Genomic DNA, 22,512 nt, shown 5'->3' on the forward strand with positions numbered 1-22,512 from the left:
TATTTGGGAAATCATGGCAGTCAGGTGAAGTTCCCGATGACTGGAAAAAGGGAAATATAACCCCCATTTTCAAGAAGGGGAAAATGGATGACCCGGGGAATTACAGACCAGTCAGTCTCACCTCTGTGCCTGGCAAAATCCTGGAGCAGATTCTCCTGGAAGTCATGCTAAGGTACATGAAAATCAACAAGGTGTTTGGCGACAGCCAGCATGGCTTCACTAAGGGGAAATCCTGCCTGACCAATTTGGTGGCCTTCTATGATGGAGCTACAGAACTGATGGACAGGGGTAGAGCAGTTGATATCATCTACCTGGACTTGTGTAAAGCGTTCGACATTGTCCCACACGACATCCTTGTCTCTAAATTGGAGAGACATCAATTTGACGGATGGACCACTTGGTGGATAAAGAACTGGCTGGATGACCGCACACAAAGAGTTGTGGTCAATGGCTCAATGTCCAGCTGGAGACCAGTAACGAGTGGTGTCCCTCAGGGATCGGTTTTGGGACCAGTCTTGTTTAACATCTTCGTCGCTGACATGGACAGTGGGATTGAGTGCGCCCTCAGCAAGTTTGCTGATGACACCGAGCTGTGTGGTTCGGTTGATACCCTGGAGGGAAGGAATGCCATCCAGAGGGACCTTGACACACTTGTGAGGTGGGCTGATGCCAACCTCATGAAGTTTAACCATGCCAAGTGCAAGGTCCTACACCTGGGTCGGAGCAATCCCAGCCACAGCTACAGGTTGGGCAAAGAAGAGATTCAGAGCAGCCCTGCAGAGAATGACTTGGAGGTGGTGGTTGATGAGAAAATGAACATGAGCCGGCAGTGTGCGCTTGCAGCCCAGAAAGCCAACCATATCCTGGGCTGCATCAAAAGGAGTGTGACCAGCAGGTCGAAGGAGGTGATCCTGCCCCTCTACTCTGCTCTCCTGAGACCTCACTTGGAGTATTGGGTATAGTTCTGGTGTGCTCAACATAAAAAGCACATGGAACTGTTGGAACAAGCCCAGAGAAGGGCCACGAGGATGATCAGGGGACTGGAGCACCTCCCATATGAAGATAGGCTGAGAAAGTTGGGGCTGTTCAGCCTGGAGAAGAGAAGGCTGTGTGGAGACCTCATAGCAGCCTTCCAGTATCTATAGGGATGCTGGGGACGGACTCTTCATTAGGGACTGTAGTTACAGGACAAGGGGTAATTGGTTAAAACTTAAACAGGGGAAGTTTAGATTGGATATAAGGAAGAGATGCTTTACTGTAAGGGTGGTGGAATGGGTTGCCCAGGGAGGTTGTGAATGCTCCACCCCTGGCATTGTTCAAGGCCAGGTTGGACAAAGCCTTGGGTGACATGGTTTAGTGGGAGGTGTCCCTGCCCATGGCAAGGGGGTTGGAACTTGATTATCTTAAGGTCCTTTCCAACCCTAACTTGTCTATGATTCTATAAATTAAAAAAGTATCAAAAATCTTGTGAGTAGGAAGAAAATAGGGACAATGTGAGAGGAAGAACACCCTTCACAGACAGTGAAAGGAAATGTTTGAATATTTTTCCTGATTCAATGGAAAATAATCTGTCAAAATTTAAGAGTACTATCACTAATTGACTATTGTAATAACAACAGAAGAATGTTAGCTAGCTAATTTTTCATAGTCCTAAATTCTTATAACCCCTTTATATCCCACATTGGTTATCAGCACCTTTTGAGACTTCTTTGTTATAGTCCAGTCTCATGTTGCTTGAGGAAACTTGATTTTACCTCCCAGAAGCTCCACTTTCTTCCACTTTCACCCAGCAACAGTAATGACATCTGCAGTTTCCCTTCACTTCATGTCCTATAGCCTGGAGAGATTTCAACACAAAACCTGCAGTCTGGGATTCAAGGCTTCTGGCCTCTGCCAATAAATTTCCCTGTTATGCCTAAATGACTCTCAAATGAAGCTAGATAAACTCTGGTCAAGGGATTTATTGCTGTCACCAAATGGGTCAAGGGAACAGCTCTGAAGCAGCAGTGGCACAGTACCTTTCTTTTCCTCGTGCACATCTTCAGCCTCACTAGTGCAGTGAGAAGCCTTTTTAATGCTCACTAAGATATTTTGGAAAGGCAAAAGGAGTTTTGTCAGTAGTTGTCACAGAACATATGGCAATATCATGCTCAATGATTAAGACAAGGAATAAAATCAAGTGTTGTTCCAAACAGAATTTTCCATGTGGGAGAAATGCTGTTATTTCTGAACAGCTCTTCAATGCCAAAGTCAAATTTTAGGGTTTGGGGAAAATATGTTAAAAAAGTAAATCTTACATTAGTATGAGCAGTTTTGATAGAGGCTTCCTAGATTGTAAGCTCACTGAAAAGAACAATATTGTTTTAATTCCCTGTAATATGACATTTTAAATATTTTTATTGTAAAATGGAAACATTAAAACAGAAAGTGTAGGCATTCTGATAATGGGCATCTGCTGTTTCAGAAGAGTCTGAAATAAAAATAAAAAATACTCCCAAAAGCTTTGAGATGTGGTAAGATGACAGTTACTTCAGTAATGCCACACAATTAGTGTGAAATTATCAAAAATAGTATAAATGGACAAGGAATTCATTAACAAATTCTCAAAGACAGTTTTGAACTGAACAGTTCTCAGAATGGTGTAATATTAGCTGAAATCAATACAGTTTTGTGGAAATAAGTTTTAAGAACTCCAGGTAAATAACAATAATAATAAAAAAAAGGTGCTATTGCACAGTGTATTTCAATAGAGTTGGAAAATGCTTGTTTAATTATTATAAGTTCAACAGCAGTTCGTTTTCCATAATGCTTAGCTGTCTGGGGTGTCTTGCTTTTTTACCACTGTAAATCACATTAGCTGCAAATCCTGCTACTTAATAAATTGTTTTTAAATTCTGGTACATCTGCTAGCTTGGGAGCAGACTGTGCTGAGACTGGTCTCTAGGCGACTTTAATTATGTTTTTCATCCACATGATGGAAGTTCTCAGGCATCAGATGCCACCTGCTATCTGTTTTATTTCCATGCTTGTGAACTTTTTTTAGGGAACCAAAGGGAACACTAGCAGTCATACTTGTAAGGTACATTGTCCTAAAAGCTCTGTAGCTGTATTTCATTTACAGAGCCAGAACTGAAACATGCTTTCTGCTGTGCTTTGGTCAGTAATAACAACCAGAAGCCCCTTTCTTTTCTGGACAGCCAGCACAATTTTAACTTCAAGACACTGGGAAAACATAATTTCAACTTTCAACATAATTCTTTCTGGTTCTTGGTTTCTGTTCATTTTTCTGCCATCTTCTCCTTCTCCCACTTTTATTCAAAAGAAGAACTGAAAACCTAATTCATAATACATGGTAAGAGCCAAACTATGACACAAGATTTGTGTAAGTCTTCTTAGAAACATTCTTCTTTTAGTCAGCTGGTAGAGCTATGATCAGATTGTGTGAGGCATCTTCATCATGCAACTTCTTTTCTATGGGTCTATGTAGATCATCAGACAATCAGTAGGGTTTGATTAAGTCCATTCTAGTATGTGATCATCAGCTACAGGTAGAGAAGATAGATGGTCAGTGCTAGCTGAGGTTTAGGATGAGAATTCCTCATTTAGTAACTGCTTAACAGTTTAAATTTCTCTTTGGTTTATGATTCTATGAATTATGTCTTTCAGAGGCATCTAGTAATTTCTTAGGATCCTGTTGCTTAGGCCAGATCAGCCAGTACAGAGGAATCCTTGCATCATTAGCACCCTCAAACTTAGCTATTAGCTTACACAACTTTTTATTAGAATATTAGCTACCCTTCAGCTCAGACACTGTGGTTGACAACTGAAACGGGAATCAGTTTTGTTTGTAATTTTGGTATTACCATCATGTTCTTTGGTAAGCTTCCAAAGAGAAAGGTTGTTTTAGATACAACATATAAAAATAATGCTTCCAACAGTAAAAGTGGGTTTAGGCAGCTATTATGAACAGTTCATCATTAGCAGAGCCATCAGTATATTGTCTCTGAAATATTCATTTATCTGAATAAGACTTCTAATTTAAGAGGTTTTTATATGCTTATATATATTTGAGTGATTTCTAGGAAGAAAAAATACAGGGAAGGCTTTCAAGAGAGTAAAATATGAACTTCTTTTAATATTAAAAAAAAAAAGTTGTATGGAGCTGCTGAAGATCTGCTGTCCTCAGATGTACAATGTAGACTGCATTCTAAATATGTTGCTAAAAAGGGTCTAAAAATTTTGTGAATTTCAGATCTAGAATTCATTTCAGAGCAATGTTTGAAATACTACGTTTTGAAAGTTTGTTTAAACTCAACCAACCACACTCTATACTAGAGCACTGGGGCATCCTTATCTAATGGATTATTACCAACCTCCTAGGGACTCACTGGCATGAAAGACACTATATAAGCTCAGAGGGATTTTTTTTTTCTTGCCCTATGTGTAGTTTAGATGTCATTTGCGGTTACTGTGTATTGCTAGTTTACTTCAAAAGAATACTGATTGACGCCTCAGGAAAAGATCGAGCTATGTGCTGAAAAGAGGTGAGAGAATAAAGTACTTTGCTGTTCTACTGAGATACATCTGTGCTGGTTGCCAAATACTCATTCTTAGTTTGAATTCAAAATTGATCCTTTTAGCCTGTAGAAATAAGAGCAAAGTTAGGTCATGTTTGTTTAAATATTTGGTGGGTTTAATAAAATAATTAAAAAATGTTTTACTTCCATCAATAGTCAGAAAAAGAAAAATCTGTTCATTCATCTGGAAAGAGGGGAGCTTGTACAACCATCTTTGCTTTTTGAGAATACAGACCAGAATATAACTGTTCTCAAATGTCTCCTGAGACTAACTGTAAAAAGAAAAGGGTGCTTCACAGTCCTCCACAGCTGAAAAATGATTTTCTAAGCTATGGTGCTTTGCCTTTTAAAGTCTGTTGCAGGTGCTTTCAAAATAATAAAAAAACCCAAAACCAAAACAAAACCAAACCACAAAAACACCACAAAACCAAAACAAAACTAAAAGCAAAACCAACAGCATGGCTAAGATTGTCATACATAGCCAGAAACTTTTGATTGTTCATTATTTGGGTGGTTTAAGCCCTTTAAGAAGACCTGAATATCAAACCTGCCCTCAACAACTTCTGAAAAATTGACTACTTCAGGTTGGCACCAAATTACCAAACATATCATATTTTGAAGTCATCACCTGTGTTAAGTGCTAAAATTTTAGGGGTCTTTTCTTGTTTTACATTGTTGTAGAAGTGCGACTTTTCTTGAAAAGAAAATGCATTTCCTATTGTTGAATATCAAACAGTTCTATCACCAAGACCAAAGACAGTCACAGTGCTTTTGACTGTACTACTCTCTAAGGCTGCTAGAGTGCCCAGCCTGATGTTCAACTGTTACATGGGTCCTAATGAAGTTACATGGCTTCCAAAAAGTGTAGTCATCATTCTTGCGTCAAACACTTGCCTTCCCTGTTGCCAGACTTCAGATGTAAAGTTTTAAAGAGAAAAATAGCCTAAAGGTCTGGAGATTCTATTTCCCAAACTCTTTGGCAAAGATGCGATTAGGATGTTTATATGTTGCCTAACATTAGTGTTTGAAAAGTTAATTATTTCTGCGAATTCCAATTCTTAATTAACCTGAAAAAAACAGACCTACCAAGGTGTCAGAGAGCTTGGTGGTGGTGGTGGTTTTAAGATGTAATGACTATAAAAACCCCATGTAACATAAACTGCATTCTCAACCACCCTCATAGTTTAAAAGTTAAACCCTAGGCCTGTACAAAACAAAAATGAATGAGGCAAAATGCTCATTGACTTAAATTACACTAATATAATTTATTTTAAATTCAGTTTTGGCAATATTTTCCTTTGAGTTGTTTAGTTATGTGTTATTTGTGGTGTATAGCAGGTAAGCACATTTTGGGACTTCAGAAATCCAGGTCAGTTTTCCCTCCTTCTGTGATTTTCCATCCTTCTGTTCAGTTCTTTGCAATTGTCACCTGTTGCGTTCAAACATGAGGTGCCTAGATGCAAATGGTATATAGCTTCAAAGGAACCTCCATAGTTCAAGCTCCTTCAAAAACTCCTTTGGGCACCTTTCTGCAAATCATTACAGCCTAAGTATGGCTTTAGAAATCAAACTTTAGGGCCCTTGGCTTGAAAGGAATAGCCTAAGCACAAAAATATTTATATTTTCATATCAACATGTGCTATTGGAACCAACTGTTGGTAATTTTTTGCTCTTTAAAAACAAAACAAAACAAAATGCACCAAACCACCCTAAATTATAAGATCTTTTTAGTGCAAAAATTGTCCAGATATTTATTCAGAATTTGCTATATGTTGTGTATTTCATATGATGGAAAAACACATTGATACTTTCAACATAAATTATGGCTCTAAAATATATTAAAGTATGTTGTCCTAATAGATGATGACTTCTATGAAAAAAATGAATGAAAGAACTTGAGGGCTTTATTTAGATTCAGACTGTTATTGCAAATGATGCTGTGAATTTATTTATTTTTTTATAACCTTCAGCAATAGAAGATTATTGTGATAAATGATCATATCACTGCAATATACACACTTAAACATTTCCATATCTGGCACCTAATAGGCACTTCTTGAAGGCTTCAGTAGGCTCCTTAGCCAGATAATGTGGCTGAAAGCTGCCTCGTGATTAATTTCATCTAAATGTGGTAATTATCATACTTTGAAGTAATGCCTGCAAAACATGCTTTCACAGAGAGTTAGTGGAAGCAGAGGATTAACCTAGAAACATTTCAGTTCAGAGCAGCATATCATCCAAATAGAAATGTATTTTCTTCTGAATTTTTCAAGACTTTTTACTAGACTACTTGGCAGTCATTTGCATTACCTTATCTCATATCAAATTCTTCACAGCAATTTAGAGAGCAACAGAAACTGAAGGAACTTTATATTATTGCCAGTAATGGAATGGTATTGGTTTTGCAAACTACTTATTTTGGCAGCATCTACCCTGAAGTATTTCTTGTATTAGTGCTTAAGAGCACAATTAATTTATCATTCACATATGTTGTAGGTAAAAACATTATCCCGTCTGTGTTTTAGGCACACTATAGATTATTAGAGAGGATGTTCATTTCCTTATGGGGACCTATGGGAGTAACTTCTGCTACTGGTCTATGAGTCTCTTTGTTTCCTATCCCACAAGACCTCCATGAGCCTTTCTTAGTAGTACAGATGAGGCTACTGAAAAAGGCATGCAAGGCCTGAAGTATGGTTATAAAAATGGACAATTTTTGTACCCAGCTAAAAGCCCTGAGGTGGAATAGCGCCGAGAATTTTAACGGAGAGGGAAGCTATCACTGAGTATTTCTGCCCACTTACATCTGTTTAGCAAAGATTCTTAATTTTCTCTCAGCAATCAGATAAAGTCCTACAAAAAATGGCACAAAAGTGTCGCCTTAACTAAAGATGAGACTGAACAGCCTAGTTAAGTGTCTCTGATAACCTGCCTGACCATGCTGTGATTTGAAATAGCCAATTTATTTTAACCTTGTTTAGATCAACCAGGGGTGGATATGAGTTCCTTTTCACAAGCCTGAAAGTAATGCATTAGATTGAACTTTAACTGAACATTGGGAAAAGTTTGCAGAAGCAGGGATCTTTCCTCCTGGCTGGTCTGTAGGAATGGCTTGGATTCTCTCTTTCTTCCCTTTTGCTGTAAATCTTCCATTTGTTTTGGTTTGTGGGAAGTATGTGGCAGTTGGAGTTTTGGCTAGGTGTTGTGTGAAGCCTTCCAAACTAAGCCTCAATTGTATGGTTGCAAACAATTGTAGGAAGATAATTCCTTTCATTACATACTTCGGCTTCTAGCGCCTTTTCCCTTGTGTTTCTGCAGCCTGATAATGTGCACATGATGAGCAGCCATGGCACAGCTAGTACATGTCAACCATGATAACTCAATTACATGTTGAAACTCACAGATTACTATACCGAAATTAAACAAAAATTTTCACATTCACACAGGTGTTGTTGTATTTACACTTAAGGTTAAATTAAACTGTACCAGAAAACAAACAGAAGTAAACTGATTTACTGCACCATTCAAATTCACTTTGTGGGAAATAAGCTGTTTCACCTCTAAAGCACACATTGCAGTTTTCTATCTACCTAAAGCTTTCCTAGCTGTTTTTATGCAGATGTGTTTTTTTATCTTACAGGTAAAATGGAAGCTGCTGTGTCCAAAGAACTCAAAAGTAAGATACTACTGTGTCATAGGTTATAATCTCTCTCATATGTCATGTAGTTTCAAACATCATGTTTCAATAGTACAAAATAATAGTTATTGAATTGTTGAAAATACAAAGAAGAAAGTGGCTGCACCATTTATAATTAAAAAATGACATGTTTAGACTTCTGATGCCTCTTACTTTCTAAATCCATTCTTATCCTACTTCTAATTCCACACTCCTTTGTGACTGACGGTTCTGCCTTCCCCTCTTTTCTATCATTGTCTTCAAAAACCTAAGTTTCATGGGGAGATCTCAGCTCCAAATGAGATCTCAGCTAACTATGCTCTCAGTGGCAGCAATTTTGGTAAATGGGATAGGAAGACTGAAGGTACAACAAGGGGACCACCAAATTTATCTTCACAAATGCAAAAAAAACCAGGCCCTGCCTATCCAGTTACTTCAGATTCAGCCAGAGAGACTTCTGAGGCAGAAGAGAGGTAGGGGCTGGGCTGTTCTGTATAAATAACAAAAAACATGCTGTGAGAACATGATATTGTTATCAATGGAACTCTTACACATTCTTTTTCTACAAATTTCCGAGCATCGATGCCTCAACACAGACATAATAGGACAGTTTCACTGGCAGAACTTCATCTTCTCAGATCTGTGTTCTGAAAGTGCAGTATATAAGAAAAATTAGGAAAATTATGGGAATTTGAAATCTCATTCAAATTCATGATTAAAGAATGCAGGCTCCCATCTCCATATATGATCTTTCCTGACCTGTATGGCAGAATAATCCCCCACCATCCCCACTTTTTCAGGAATTTAAAGAAAGATTTCTTTTGATAATCAAGAAAAGCTTATACATTTATTTCCTACTCAAATTTTGCAGAAAGACTGAACAAAAGATTCAATGGACTTACTCTGCAAGTAATGTCCTGTTGGTGAAATAACTGCCTGCCTGCAAGCAGGTCTTAAAGGGTCTATTGATTTGGGCACATGATTCTGCTTGTGGGAAAACTCTCCAGCAGCTGTCACAGCAAAACTTCCCAGCTTTCACAAGGTGCAATTTTCATCTGACATTTATTGATGCACAGTCATTAGCATTCAAACAATGTGTGAATTACAAACTACAAAGCTTATGCTTGCAAAAGAAATTTTAAAACATTTTGAACCTTTGTTTCAATGCTACTGAAAAGTTAAATAAAAAAAGAAATTAAAAGGCTTTGGTTAAACATATCCTTCATTTTAAATTTTTACTTCAATTGAAATAATTTTAGTTGCTCAGAAATTAAATATTTCAAATTAAAATAAAAATCTTGGTAGAAAAAAGAATCCCAGCTTAATGTGTTTTCACGGATGCTACAAAAGAAAAATTAAAAAGTCTCACTGGACAACAAGCTCTAGCCAACAGCTCAGAAGGAAATAAATGCAGGAGTCCTGGAGTTTTGTATTAAGTCCGTCTTGTCACTTGTAGAACATGTGTGTTGGGTGTCCTGCTTCTTCTGCAAGAGCAGGCAGTCAGGAAAGTAACATTAAGTAAATACTTCAAGGTCTTCCACATATTTCCCTGAAGTCGAGGTGAGCACCCCAAGTAATTACAATGCTGTGATAATAAGTTAGGATATAATTGTCTGCTGTAAGCTTTCAAATGGATGGAAACAAAACAATCCCACACATGCAAAATATATTTTGTTTTCATTTTGTTCCAGAAGACAATCTGATTCATCTTTTATGAATTTCTCAAAAGACTGGAGGTGAAGAAATCAAAATTACATTCCCGATTTAGCCATATCATTTTTCTTTGCAATAGTGCAGTGACAGATGCGAAGGATTTGCTAACATATTTGTGGTATTCTGGAATTCAGGTTGTGATTAAAATGATTAATTATTTCCTCTCAAATATGGAAAGGTGAATTGTGAGTTAGAGGATCTTCTAGCTGATATAAGAAATCAGTTATGAAAGTCAATGGAGTTTAGCATACGGGTATTTATTAAATTATTGTGATTTAAATATGGTCTATTTTGGTAGTTGCTGAAGATCAAAGCAGTTAACTAAACACTAGTAAAGAGTAAAGAAATCCAGTAAGCTGGTTAGGTTCTTCTAACCAGGACTGAGATTCTTCAAGTCCCTTTGGGGGTGCACATACCCTTTATCATTTAGGAGCTTCATTCTGCAAGGAAATGTACTGTCTCAGCAAAGAGAAGGTAGTGTAAATGAAAAGATCAAGAACAGATGAAACAGTTTAGGAGCCTGAAAAGTCCTTCTTCTCTGCTAAGAGAACTCAACAGCTGCTCTTTCAAGTGCAGGATCACACATGAAATTGTTGCCATAGGCTGTTTAAGGACCTTCTGCTCTCATAAAATCAAATGCAAATGCTCCCAGACCACAGCTGCTGCTTGAGCAGCATGGCCATGCCCAAACCCCTTGATACCTGCTTTGCTCTGCTTTGCCAGTAGGTAGTGAATTACTGGACAGAAAAGGCTAAAAGAAATTATTCAGTGCCCAATGGCAAGAGTTTGTTATTCCTTCAGATGGCTGTTTTGTTGATGCCTTTGAGCTTATTGAAAGCAACTCAGCTCTTTTCTCTTTGGGAAATACCTTTGTCTAACTCTTCAGTATAAAAAATGCTACAGACTGAACCTCGTTGGAAGCCTTTCCTCAGATTTCTGTTTGAATTTTTGTTTGTTTACTTGTTTTTAAATATCACAATCCATAGTAATTGATTTAATTTGCTCTCTTTTTTCAAGAGCCAGCAAAAGCTCCTGCAGCCAAACCAGCCACCGAAAACCCAGCAGCACCAGGTAAAGGAGTAAAATGTTCATATTCAGTATATTTCTTGTGTTCTTGAATCAGTTTATTGCGTCGTAGCACCATCTGCTGGATTATGCAAAAGCCACTGGTTTGAGGTGTTTTGTCTGCTCTAAGTTATTTTGATAATTTCTATGTGAAATCTCTGCTAAGAAAAAAAGTATTTGCATTGATCTCTAATGTTATGATTGCTTCTTGTCTGTCTATGGCAGCTATGAGGTGTCATATTTGGCCATTCTGCAGGGCTTGAGATACAAAAAAAGAATATGAATGTAAAGACTGATTAAAAAAGCAGTATTCACAGAAATAAATTCCTGTGTGAGGCTGTATTTGAGCCCTTCAGGAAGAGAGTCTGTTTTTACAAAGTTCTGACCTCACAGTAGGCTTTCAAAAATGGAGCTCTTAGATAATCATAAATGTGCACTGAAAAGACAAGCAAACACTTTTTAAACAAAATAATGGCACAAAATCATATCTGAATTTAGATTGGATTGTGTAAATCTGCTATTTTCAATTGATTTCTGATTCCACCTACTACAAAGGCATCTTCAAAAATGTTGCATTTCTGGTTAATTTAGTAAAACACAATATAATGAATAACAACCTGAACATCAGGATATTTGTAGCTTTACTACATTTTAAAATAACTGAGGAAAAAATAGGTGTTCTCATGTGAAAATGTATCAATATAAAAACATAATATTTTTCTGAGACCTATTTATTTATCTAAGATTGTTTTCCAGCTGTCTTTCTCTAATTCAGACCTTTTTGGTAGTCTATTTTTAGAGATTGCTTCCACCAAATAAAGGAATAATAACTTCCAATAGTAAAGGAGATGACTGAAAATTAGCCCAGGATGAATGTAAGCCAGAAACCTCTTTGCTCTACCAAAAAAGGACTTGCAGCCTGGAACTGCAGTCACTATAGGGTATTGTAGGGTGCACAGTACAGCTATACAACGTACTGTGTGAAGCTGGCCTAAGAAGCACCATTTCCCTGTAGATGCTCCCAATCCCTGTCTGCTGTGTTTGTTTGACACTGTGTTCAGTTGTGCTAACGCAACTGGGAGAACAGTGTAAACCACATCATTGCCATGTCTTAGAGCTAAAAACTGCCCTACAAATGCATGTTTGTATGTGTGTGTGTGGCAGGATGTTCAGTCTGGATCACATCAGTAAGTCTGGCTTCACATCTATAGCTGTGTAACTGATAATTTCTTAAAGCAGCTTTGTTGCCAAAATGTGTGATAGTTAGACCCCTAAATGTCTTGACAGTGCACTGCAGAAATCGTTATGTTAGAACCATATGCTTGAAATTAATTCATTCCACCTGTTTGCATCCAATATTTGTGTTCATTTTTGAAAAATATTCCAATGAGTCTTCTTGTTGGCAAGAATGGTGATGACAGTAATCTGCTTAAGATAAAAGAAAGGGGCAAAACTGGCATGGCTTCTTCTGGAAAAATAATATGAGTTTGTCTGTTCTGACACATTTCTAGATACCTAGTTTGCCTTAAAAGTGATAAAAAGCAGCAGACTTTGACTTCTACGTTTTTGTTCCTCCTCCCCAAATGCCACTGTTCTCTGAAAATTAATTTACTCCCATAATAACTCACCATAGCAAAATATTAAATATGCTTGTTTGGCAACATCATAACTAGACTGTTGCCTATTAGTACAGTAAATTAAATGCATTATCCAATTTCATATTTCATTTTCTTCCACATATCTTATTACATTATAACCTGAATCCCAGAATGCCTAGAGCTGAAGGTTTAGTCCTATCAACAGACTGAACAGACTGAGAGCACAGCTGGTCATCTTCCAGTGCTTCTACATCACATATGTTCCTGGTCTTAACGTCACTGGTGAAGCAGATTCTGCCTAATACACTGTGCACTATTTTATCTCCATATATTTAGACAGAGAACGAAAAGAGAGTGAGTGTGGAATTTGGAATCCTAAGAGAGCTTTTGTGCCTGGAAACTGATGGCTGCTCTAGGAAACCAGCCTCAACAAATATCTGTTACTTGATTTTCAAAGGGAATATTTTCAAATGTAGTGTTTTCTCTAACTGGACAAAAAGTCCTTCTCTGGCAACCATCTGAAACTCTGCTGGAGAACATGGTATTTGGCTTTCAAGCAGAATAGCTTCATAGATATATGGAACTGATGTTATTCTGAAGGGAGAAAATGGAGTTGAAGATAATTCATGAGACTATTCTTCCCTTACACTGTCTTATGATGTCCCCATCCTAAACCCCACTGTCATTTCCTCTTCTTTCATCACAGTGCATTGCCTCCCTAGTTGTGTCATCAGGACAGGTCTGAGAGTCACCTAGCCTTACAAAATCTCTTTCTATTGCTTTTTTCTGAGGAGGGACGCAGGTTTCTTTCCTCAGGTACTCTGTGTGAACTGTGCCCAGTGTGCTCTCTAGAGGGTTTCTCAGAGCTAGGAATGTGTGTGCTGAACACCTGCATTATCTGCCATCTTCTGGCATTCTTCCCCGTACCCCCATCCCCATGAAGCCCACCTGGGAAGAGGTCCCACACCATGTTACGTATCGCACCCTGCAGCTCCCATGAATTCAGTGGGCACAGACACATCACACCTCAGCTTGGTAAGTGTTCTGTCCTGTTTCAGCACCGTGAGAAAAACAAGTGCATGGCAGTGCAGGACAAGGCAGGAAGCATAGGCTCCACACAGGGATCATCTGCAGCTGTATTAGCAGAGAGGTGACTGGGATCCCCAGCAGGCAGCAGGGAGCCTCAGTTACACTAAACTCCACACGCTCCCCTTGCTATAGTCAGGGATGAGAACAGTCCTTCCTGTGAGTCTTTCTTATGGGATAATCTCACATTATAGGCAACATTTCTACACCTTGTTTAAACACCAGTGATAGTGCTTTCCCCTGATGATTTGCCTGATTTAAAAATCAAATTTAACTTTTTGACACTGTAAAACTTGACAGTTAGAATTTCCCTGAAATGATCTTGCAATTTTTAATTTAATTTTACAGTATGTTTAACAGATTTTGGACTGACACTTAACTGCCTAATTACAGATTTTTAATGCCTAATTTTTCCCATCTTCCTCTCGATGCACATGCAAAAAAAAAAAAAAAAATTTATTCATTGCTCCCTGTCGGTTCATAGCAGAAACTTTTTTTGAGCACAATTCCCCCTTTGAAAATCAATGAAATTTTGTTCAGGCCAAGAAAGAATAAAATAAGTATGGCAGACAAATAGCCAATTTCTAGGGCTTAGATGTCAGCTGCATACAGTTCTCAAACTGACTCTGTCAGTTGTGATGGAATTATTATTATTTTATTATTCCTCTGATTTTCCTGCTGTTGGTAAGAAGCAGAAAGAAAAAAAAAGAAAAAAAAAAGGACATTATAGGAAATTACATAGGAAATGAGTTCATGAGGTAAGAACAGAATATTAGAACATGGGTTATACCAAAAATCCTGGTCAGAGGATCAGTTTGAAGAGGTTCAGAACACTCTGCCTAATACAGGAAGAACTGCTGGTTCTACTAGCAGTGGGCAGTACTGACTTAACAGAGAAACTATTTTAAATCTTGGTTCAAAGAGAACAACAGCAACTAAAACAGCAACAAGGAAGAATCTTTGTATTTGCCATATGGTATAACCATTGCTATTCTTAAAAAGTCAAAAATAATTCAAAGCTTATGAGACAGCAGATATGCTTTGAATAGAGGAAATGTTTATTAAGGAGCTGGGCTTGGTGGTTGTCTTCTTTTGATCACCTATAGGACACAAGTACATAGAAAGAATGCTAAACCCATGTATATGTTATGCGTTCTTGTGCAAATGTATCGCCTAAGAGAAATCAAAACCTAGTGTAAATTGCATGTTACACACTCCCCATGGAAGTACTTTTGGAAAGATGAAAAGGAGACAAACAGTGTTTCTTTCTTTCTCACTGTATGTGGACATGGCGCTAGTAGAAATTACCACCCTGCAATCTCTTCAGGATATCATGTGCTAGTACCTCTATGCGCCCTCAAATTTCTCTTTACAAACAGCCACTGCCCTCGGTTAACATCTCTGCATGTATTTCTCTGGTACAGGTGTTACCAAGAAAATCTTTTCTGGTAGCTGGAAAAGTCCATTCAGTTTTCTAATCCCTGAAGTTAACCCATTCTCAGGGCTTATTTTCTGGGTTTACAGTTTAACTTTTCAGGGACAAATGATAGAGGTAGGTTATTATGTGTATAAGGACAGGCTTTGCAGTTTATTTCTGGACAAAATAAATTTTTATTCAAGTAGCAGGTGTTTATGTAGTGGTAAACAAAATAATGAAACCCTACCTGTATTAATCCTGCTGCTCAGGGTCCTTAGGTTTAGATCCAGGATCATTCTGTAGTCCTTTTGAATCAAAGAGGCTTTCTTTTCAGTCCCAGTCAGCATCATTCTTCCTCTCTGGGAAGTTAAACATCGTACCTTCTCTGAGTTACTCAGTTTTTTTCTGGTTTTAAATGTAAAGTTGCAGACTTGTCAGTTTTTTTAAGTAGGTGGAAATTATCTGATCTCAGTCCCCAACAACCTACAGAAGGACAGGAGAAACTGGGTCCTGGTCTTCACAAGTTTATCCCAGAGAGCTTTCACTGGCCTTAGTGGAGCCTCACAGCTGCCTCTGCTCCTGGTCTGCCAGGAATGCACTGTACCCTCAGCAGCTAAAACCTTGCTGTTACTGCAGTAGTCCCTCACCCAGATGCTTCTTAGTATCTGCAGGAATCTATTATGTGGATGGAGACAAATTCCACAAATCATTCCAACCCACTGACATTTTCATCCCAGCTCAAGTCTGCAAAAATATTGCAGACTAAGAGGTCTTAAATTGTCTGCAGGATTATGTAAACAGGATCATTACCTAACTCTGAATGGGAAAGGCAAAATGAGTTCTTATATCACAGTAAATGACCTCAAAGGGGAAGAATTTTCCAGTGTTAGAATATTTTACTTTACAACCCTGAATTCTTTACATACAGGATTTACTTAAATGGAGCATAAAATAGCTTATTTTACACTAAGCTTTGTCATCTGAAATCCGGTATTTATTCACCAAATTTTAAAATCTTTTTGAGTAAATGGCCTAGAATTCAGGATATTTTTCTTCATTTGCTAGGATGTTAAAATGCCCAGTCTCATAGCCTGGCATACCGCTGTTGCATTTATACATTCCTTACAGTATCCTCTGTTTTGGGATTTAAAATAATTTTCTATACTTCCTTTTACATCGCAGTGAACTGTGAAGACACTTGTACTAAAAATGCAATCTTATTTTGTGACTTATATTTTTTTATTATTTTTATTACCAGTTACTATTAAATGCCATGGTCCAATTTGTGCAATGCAGCAAAGCGCTGCTGTTATTACTAACACAAAAACTCAGCGTTTCTTCAAAAGCAAGCCAGGGGGAGCAAGTTAACTATGAAAAAGAAATTATTTACTACATTAAAGTAACAATAAGAGTAAAAGAGAGTCAAAATTAAATACTCTCTAAATAAAACCCAGAGCTAAAAGGATTGTTTATGGAAAAAGCATTTTAAGAGGTTTTGTTCTGAGGCTAGCAATCTTTCATTGCACTGAAGTTGTTTCATGATTTAAGTGCACTTTTGGCAAGAATTGGGCCCAATTTCTGCAGAGCACTTAACATATCTTTAACTCTATCTTGAGTCAGCAAAGCATTTAAGTGTATGCTTAAACTTTGTTGGATCTAGACTAACATATGCACTATATATATGATTACTTTCCTAGGCATTAGACTTTTGGAAGAGGTACCACCTTCACTTTGCTAGAGAGGGAATAAATGGGCTTCATCTTGATCACTGAGACAATTATAAAAATGGACTTAATTTTCAGAGGAGCAGTGATGTGGACTAGACTTTTCTATACCATTAATATTTATATTATATCTACAATTTATGATCTTCTTGAATATGGCAATGCTATGGTTTAGATTGAGAGCAAGTGGAAACACAGTATGCTTCACTATAATGTTTCTTAAATATGAATTTTCTTACATCATCATACAGGTCTACATCAACTATAGATTTGAAAGGTTCTGTATGAAGAAGTTGCATCCCAGTATCATAAGCAAAAAACAAGCGATTACCAATGCACAGTACCACTTTAGTCTGCAGAGCACCACAAATAATCTGATGAGTAATTTTTTTCTCCTAAAACAACTACGTGGAGTGCCCGAATTTGTAGTTTTACATATTTCAGAAATAGCGGTGGCTGGGTTTATTTAATTCTTACAGTAAACTCCTCTGAGTATTTTATTGACTCTCCAGCTGTACACTTCTCCTAGCACTTTCTGTCATTGTCCTCCTTCAATGATGTTGCTTCTTCAAATACCTTCTGAAGAAGTTGCTTGAAATATCTGTTCAGACTCATACTCTCAATGGATTACAGAGCTTGAAACAGAAATCCTTCCCTTCTCAAAAAACAGGTGGAGTATGACTAGGTTAAATCATGAGCAAGTAATAATGGCTGAGCACCATCCAAGCTATGACCACTCTCAGCGGATATGCTCTTGCTCTAAATCAATTACATAGTAATATGACTCGGTCTGCCTCACAGTGAGAGACCATTAAGAAAACTGTATTACTTTCACCTTGCTGCGGTCTATGAGCTTGTGTACTACACCCGCTGTCATACTCAGTAATTTCTCATGTTCTTCTGAGAAGTTCCACCTAGAGTGATGTAGAAATACCTCCCTTGAGGTGCTCCCAGTTTGAACTGTTGTGGTTCAGCACAGGATTCTTTTAAAAGCAATAGAGCGTCCTTCTACTGGGGATTCACTGGAAATACTTGCACCTCATCAGCTTAGTCATCTTAGTTCTGAAAAGGGTGGAAGTGCTCCTCAGATCCATAATTTAAAGGAAATACAGGTTAAGCTTTTTCACATGCAAAGATCTATTAGCAGATATTAGCTCTCTGCATTAAGAAAATCACACCATGTTTATAAAGAAGTTTTTTTGCCACCTGAGCCTTAACCTGAATACCCATGCCATATATCCTAAGGCTAGTGAAGTTAATTTGTTCTTTAAAAATTAGTTCTAATGACAGACATCAAGAATGGATCTTTCCACCATGACTCTGTTCATAATGTGTAAGGATTTCAGAGAGAGTCCTTTTCAAGAGTGGTACATCTGTTTTAAACACAAAAAGTGCCCTAGTCAGAATTGTAGGATTAACCTAATTTCCTTTTTAAGGATTTTAAATCAGAAAGATTTTTATTCTAATGGGGAATTTGGCATCTGTGTTCTATGAATACACCCACACTGTGTATTAGCTCTGCTCCTACTGATGGGAAAGCAGAAGACCCACACCTTCCCCTTCTCATATGACAAAAGTGATGAAAGTGTTGTTTTCCTAGGAGTGATCAAATATACTCTACATTTACATAAGCATGTGCTTCAAGAGTGTTGACCTGAGCAACTGATTTATGTGCATGTGATTTCAGTTCTTAGGGAGTGCTTTTTCTCCAACTGAGAGTTTTTCAAGGCTGGCAGGACAGTCATCAGAAATCTACATTCTTTCCATTTCCTCCTTATACTGGTTATTTTTCTCTTGATTATCCCAATTTTTTGCAGAAAATGATAGAGCATTTCATGCTCTAGAGAGGCAAATGTACTGTTTTTCTGAAAGTCAGCTTTGTCTTCAGGCTTCACTATAATTATACTGGAGTTTTATGGAAAGAATGTGCTTCCCTTACCTCTGAGTTAATAGAACCTGATATTCTAAAAAGAACTGGTAGACTTTCTGCCTACTCAAGTATGGGAGGACAGATCCCATCAGCTTCAGAGAAGGATCTGGAATCTAAGAATGACCCTACTTTCTGAGATCCATATCCTAGGGGCAGTGCTCAATATATTTTTATCACCTCTTTTCATTTTTTCTTTTTTTTTCCCTTCCTCTACCCTGCTGATGAGTGAGAAAATGTGTGCTAGACCTAAACGAAGGTTTCTAGCAATTTTTATTCAAGTATGTCCACATAACACAGAAGATCATGCACTGTTAACATTTTAACATCAAGATGGTTGTTTTGATTGTGTAACCTTCTGAGGAAAAAGCAGAGCCTGTTGAATCAGAGATAAAGAGGGGTTTACCGAGGTATGACCAGTTTAGCTTCTTCCTCATAATGACTCTTGTACAAAAATTGATATATGGTACATGGGAGGATTTTGAAACCACAAGTGTCTAGCTTGAATTTAATGAGGATTTGACTACATCCACCCAAAATTAAGGACCTTGGCCAGTTTGATGGTGTCTATGTCAATGCTAGCTTCCTCTCTGAGCAACAGCCATGCTTCAAAAATTATGCAGGACCTGTATTAAACAAGAAATTAGCTGTATTAAAATGAAGCTAAGATAACTAGTTAAAGCAAACATTTGGATATGAGGCAGCAACTCTATCTCCTGCCTCCCAGTTGTGTAGATATTTGTTTTGCTATGCAAAATCACCAAAGAAAAAAAGCATAATCCTGACCCTCTCAAGAAAAGTCTTTAAGTTGTTTTGGTGGCTTCTACCTTATTCATTTCTCCATAGTGAAGACTTCCATTGTCAGTCTTGATGCCGTTTGCTTTCTACATGTGAAGTAAAGGTACAGATCCAATAGACTGGACTGAAAGGATTTGCGTTTCATCCAGGCCTCTTTTCTTCCTTTTCTTTTAACAATATGTTTTCTGAAATACTTGTGATAAAAATTAAACAGTACAGAAAACACCATTTTTATGCAGCTACAGAGTACAAACAGAATGATGTTGGTTACTTAATGTGGTGCATGCCACAGAACAGCACATTCGCTTGAAACTGCATTTATTTAAATTCCCAATCTGTGTGATTCCATTCACTTTTTTTTTTTTTTTCTGAATAGTTCTTGGACATGAATGCTGTATCTGAATTAGGAAATAACACATGTATGGCACACATATGTACACACATAGCTATGCAAATTAGGATGGGATATCAGTTGTTCTTTCCTGGTAAATGGCAGAAGGTCACAGTTTGGGATTATCCATCCTCGTAGCAAAGCGCACCACAGCAAATGGGCCAGCCTAGAAGCTTTTTAGCAGGGTTTGTGCTTTGGGAAGAGCTTTATGGCTTGGGGAAAAGCTGCAGAGGCAGGTTCAGGTTTTCTTCCATCTCCCACAGGCTCCAGGGGTATCTAGGAGTATGTCACTAACAATAAAATAAAAAATACATGTTATACATAACTTTATCAATTTGCATAAAAAAAAAAAAAGCCATTTGTTCAAAGCATCATTGCTTATAAAGATGGTGAAATGTTAAACTAAATCAAATCTGAATTCCATGTCTGATAGAAAAATAGATATTACCAGCAAAGTTTTCCTGGATAAAAACATGTTGTACAGTCAAAACATATACATATAGGTATACATAAATATAAGTATAAATATATATATATGTATAAAAATGGTTAAATATAAAAAGAATGACAAATGTCATGGCAAATGCCTAATGTGTCCACAGTTGGCAATACCCCTTCTTGTGTGATACTAACTATTGTTAGTTAAAGTAGAAAAGGAAAGAAAAGACATTGAAATTAAGCAATGCTAACTTGTAGCAGAAAGGAAAGATCTAGGCTTCTGACATTTCTGTCTCATGTAATAATAGGTTTCGGTTCATTCTATTAAAATATCAGAGCACGAATCACTTGAAATTTCATATCATGACTGATTTTCCCAGAAATATTTGATGTCAGACTCTGTGTTAGTATTTTTAATTTTTTTTTTTCTCAAGAGAAAGGGTCTTATTTCATATGCTTCTGGAAATAAAACTGTTACAAAAGAAACTCTCTTGAAGTTCTGTAATGGTTGCAGTTTTGAAAAACAGGAAATAAAGCTAAGTAAATGGAAAATTTTATAGTTTGCAAAAGCACTTGCTGAGTGCTTTTTATGTCATGCTGTTCCCTGATCTCATGAGAGCTGACAGATCTTAGAACAAGAGGGAAAAATAATTGCCTCAGAACCACTAAAGTCATAACTACATTTCCTTCAATTTCCAGGAAGCTGTCTTGAACAATAGCAGAATAGAAAACCCCACGAAACCAGTAAAAAAACTCGGTCCCTGATTTCAGTCAACTAGTCATGATGTTTTGAAGTTTACATTTTGGCTGAAAGAGACTTCTTATGAAATTCCATCAATATTTTCAGAAAATACAGAAAAATAAAAAAAATCTGTTTTTTTTTAAATTAAAAAACCCTAACCCTCAGAGCACAACTTTATTTTAGAAACTACATTTTTCTTTAAAATATACCTAAGCTAACTCCTCATCTAGATTTAAAAACTCAGACAAAAATGAATATTTTCTTTCAGATAGAACTGCACCTATTGCTTGCTACAAACTTACTAGGAATTGTAGCATGGAACAACGTCATATTTTGTTTAAAAGCTAGCAGTCTGGGGGTTTTTCTATATTTCACATCAGCCTGCCATTTCTAATGCAAATTATTTTCATAGCTCTGTATGGAGCATACCTTTTTCTGATGCCCACTGTGCATTCAGTATTAATATTGATTATGAATTAATATTTAATGTGAATATTGTATTAATATTATTGATCAACATATTTTAATTTAATTTTAATTTAATTTTAATTTAATTTTTTACTGGTTACTCCTGTTCATTTTTGCATATTCATTTCAAGGATAGCTCAAATTTAAGGATAGGTTTGCTTTTAATAAGGGCATAATTTTCAGAATCACTTTTAAAATTGAACTTTATGTCTTGATTATAGAATGGAAACGGTTTCAATACTAATATTTCTCAACTGTATACTACAGCATTAATACAAATATATCCTAAAATAGTCATGGAGAAAATATTATCCTAGAATCATAGGATCACAGAATGGTTTGAGTTGGAAGGAGCCTTAAAGATCATCTATTTCCACCCCCCCTGCCATGGGCAGGGACACCTTCCACTAGACGAGGTTGCTCAAGGCCCTCTCCAACCTGGTCTTGAACACTGCCAGGGATGGAGCATTTGTCACTTCCTTGGGCAACCTGTTCCAGTGCCTCACCACCCTCACAGTACAGAATTTCTTCCTTATATCTAACCTAAAACTTCCCTTTTAATTTTGATCATCTCTTCTGTTTATCATCAGATATAGGTAAATGACAAGCATGTATTTAATAGAAACTCTCTTTATCTTGTAATTAGTCAGCTCAAATACTCTTAAATACAGGTAATGTTCCTGTGTGGATCCAAACCTGCACAGCAGAGCTTTTCAATATGCTGATGTCATGGTTTAAACCCTAGCCAGACAGCTTGTTCACTCACTCCCAGTGAGTGGTGCCGGGCTGAGAGCAATCGAGCCCCGCCACAACCCCCCGCCCCCCGGGGCTCTCTCCTTCCCCGCTCCCGGAGGAACGGGGAGGAGGATCGAAAGAGTGCAACTCCTACAGG

General features: G+C 37.4%; 1 protein-coding gene across 1 annotated transcript in view; it reads left to right on the forward strand.

The window, feature by feature from the left end:
- LOC134170808 (uncharacterized) overlaps nt 1-22,512 on the forward strand; it is a 108,177-nt gene that overhangs the window by 13,762 nt on the left and 71,903 nt on the right. The window contains exons 4-5 of the mRNA XM_062632539.1: nt 8,218-8,253; nt 10,984-11,037. Coding sequence (XP_062488523.1) covers nt 8,218-8,253; nt 10,984-11,037 — 90 coding nt within the window. The remainder of the gene's footprint in view (nt 1-8,217; nt 8,254-10,983; nt 11,038-22,512) is intronic.

This window comes from Pezoporus occidentalis, unplaced genomic scaffold (assembly GCF_034315485.1).
Source record: "Pezoporus occidentalis ecotype Australia unplaced genomic scaffold, CSIRO_AGI_Poc_V1 ctg39, whole genome shotgun sequence".
NCBI classification, from domain to species: domain Eukaryota; kingdom Metazoa; phylum Chordata; class Aves; order Psittaciformes; family Psittacidae; genus Pezoporus; species Pezoporus occidentalis.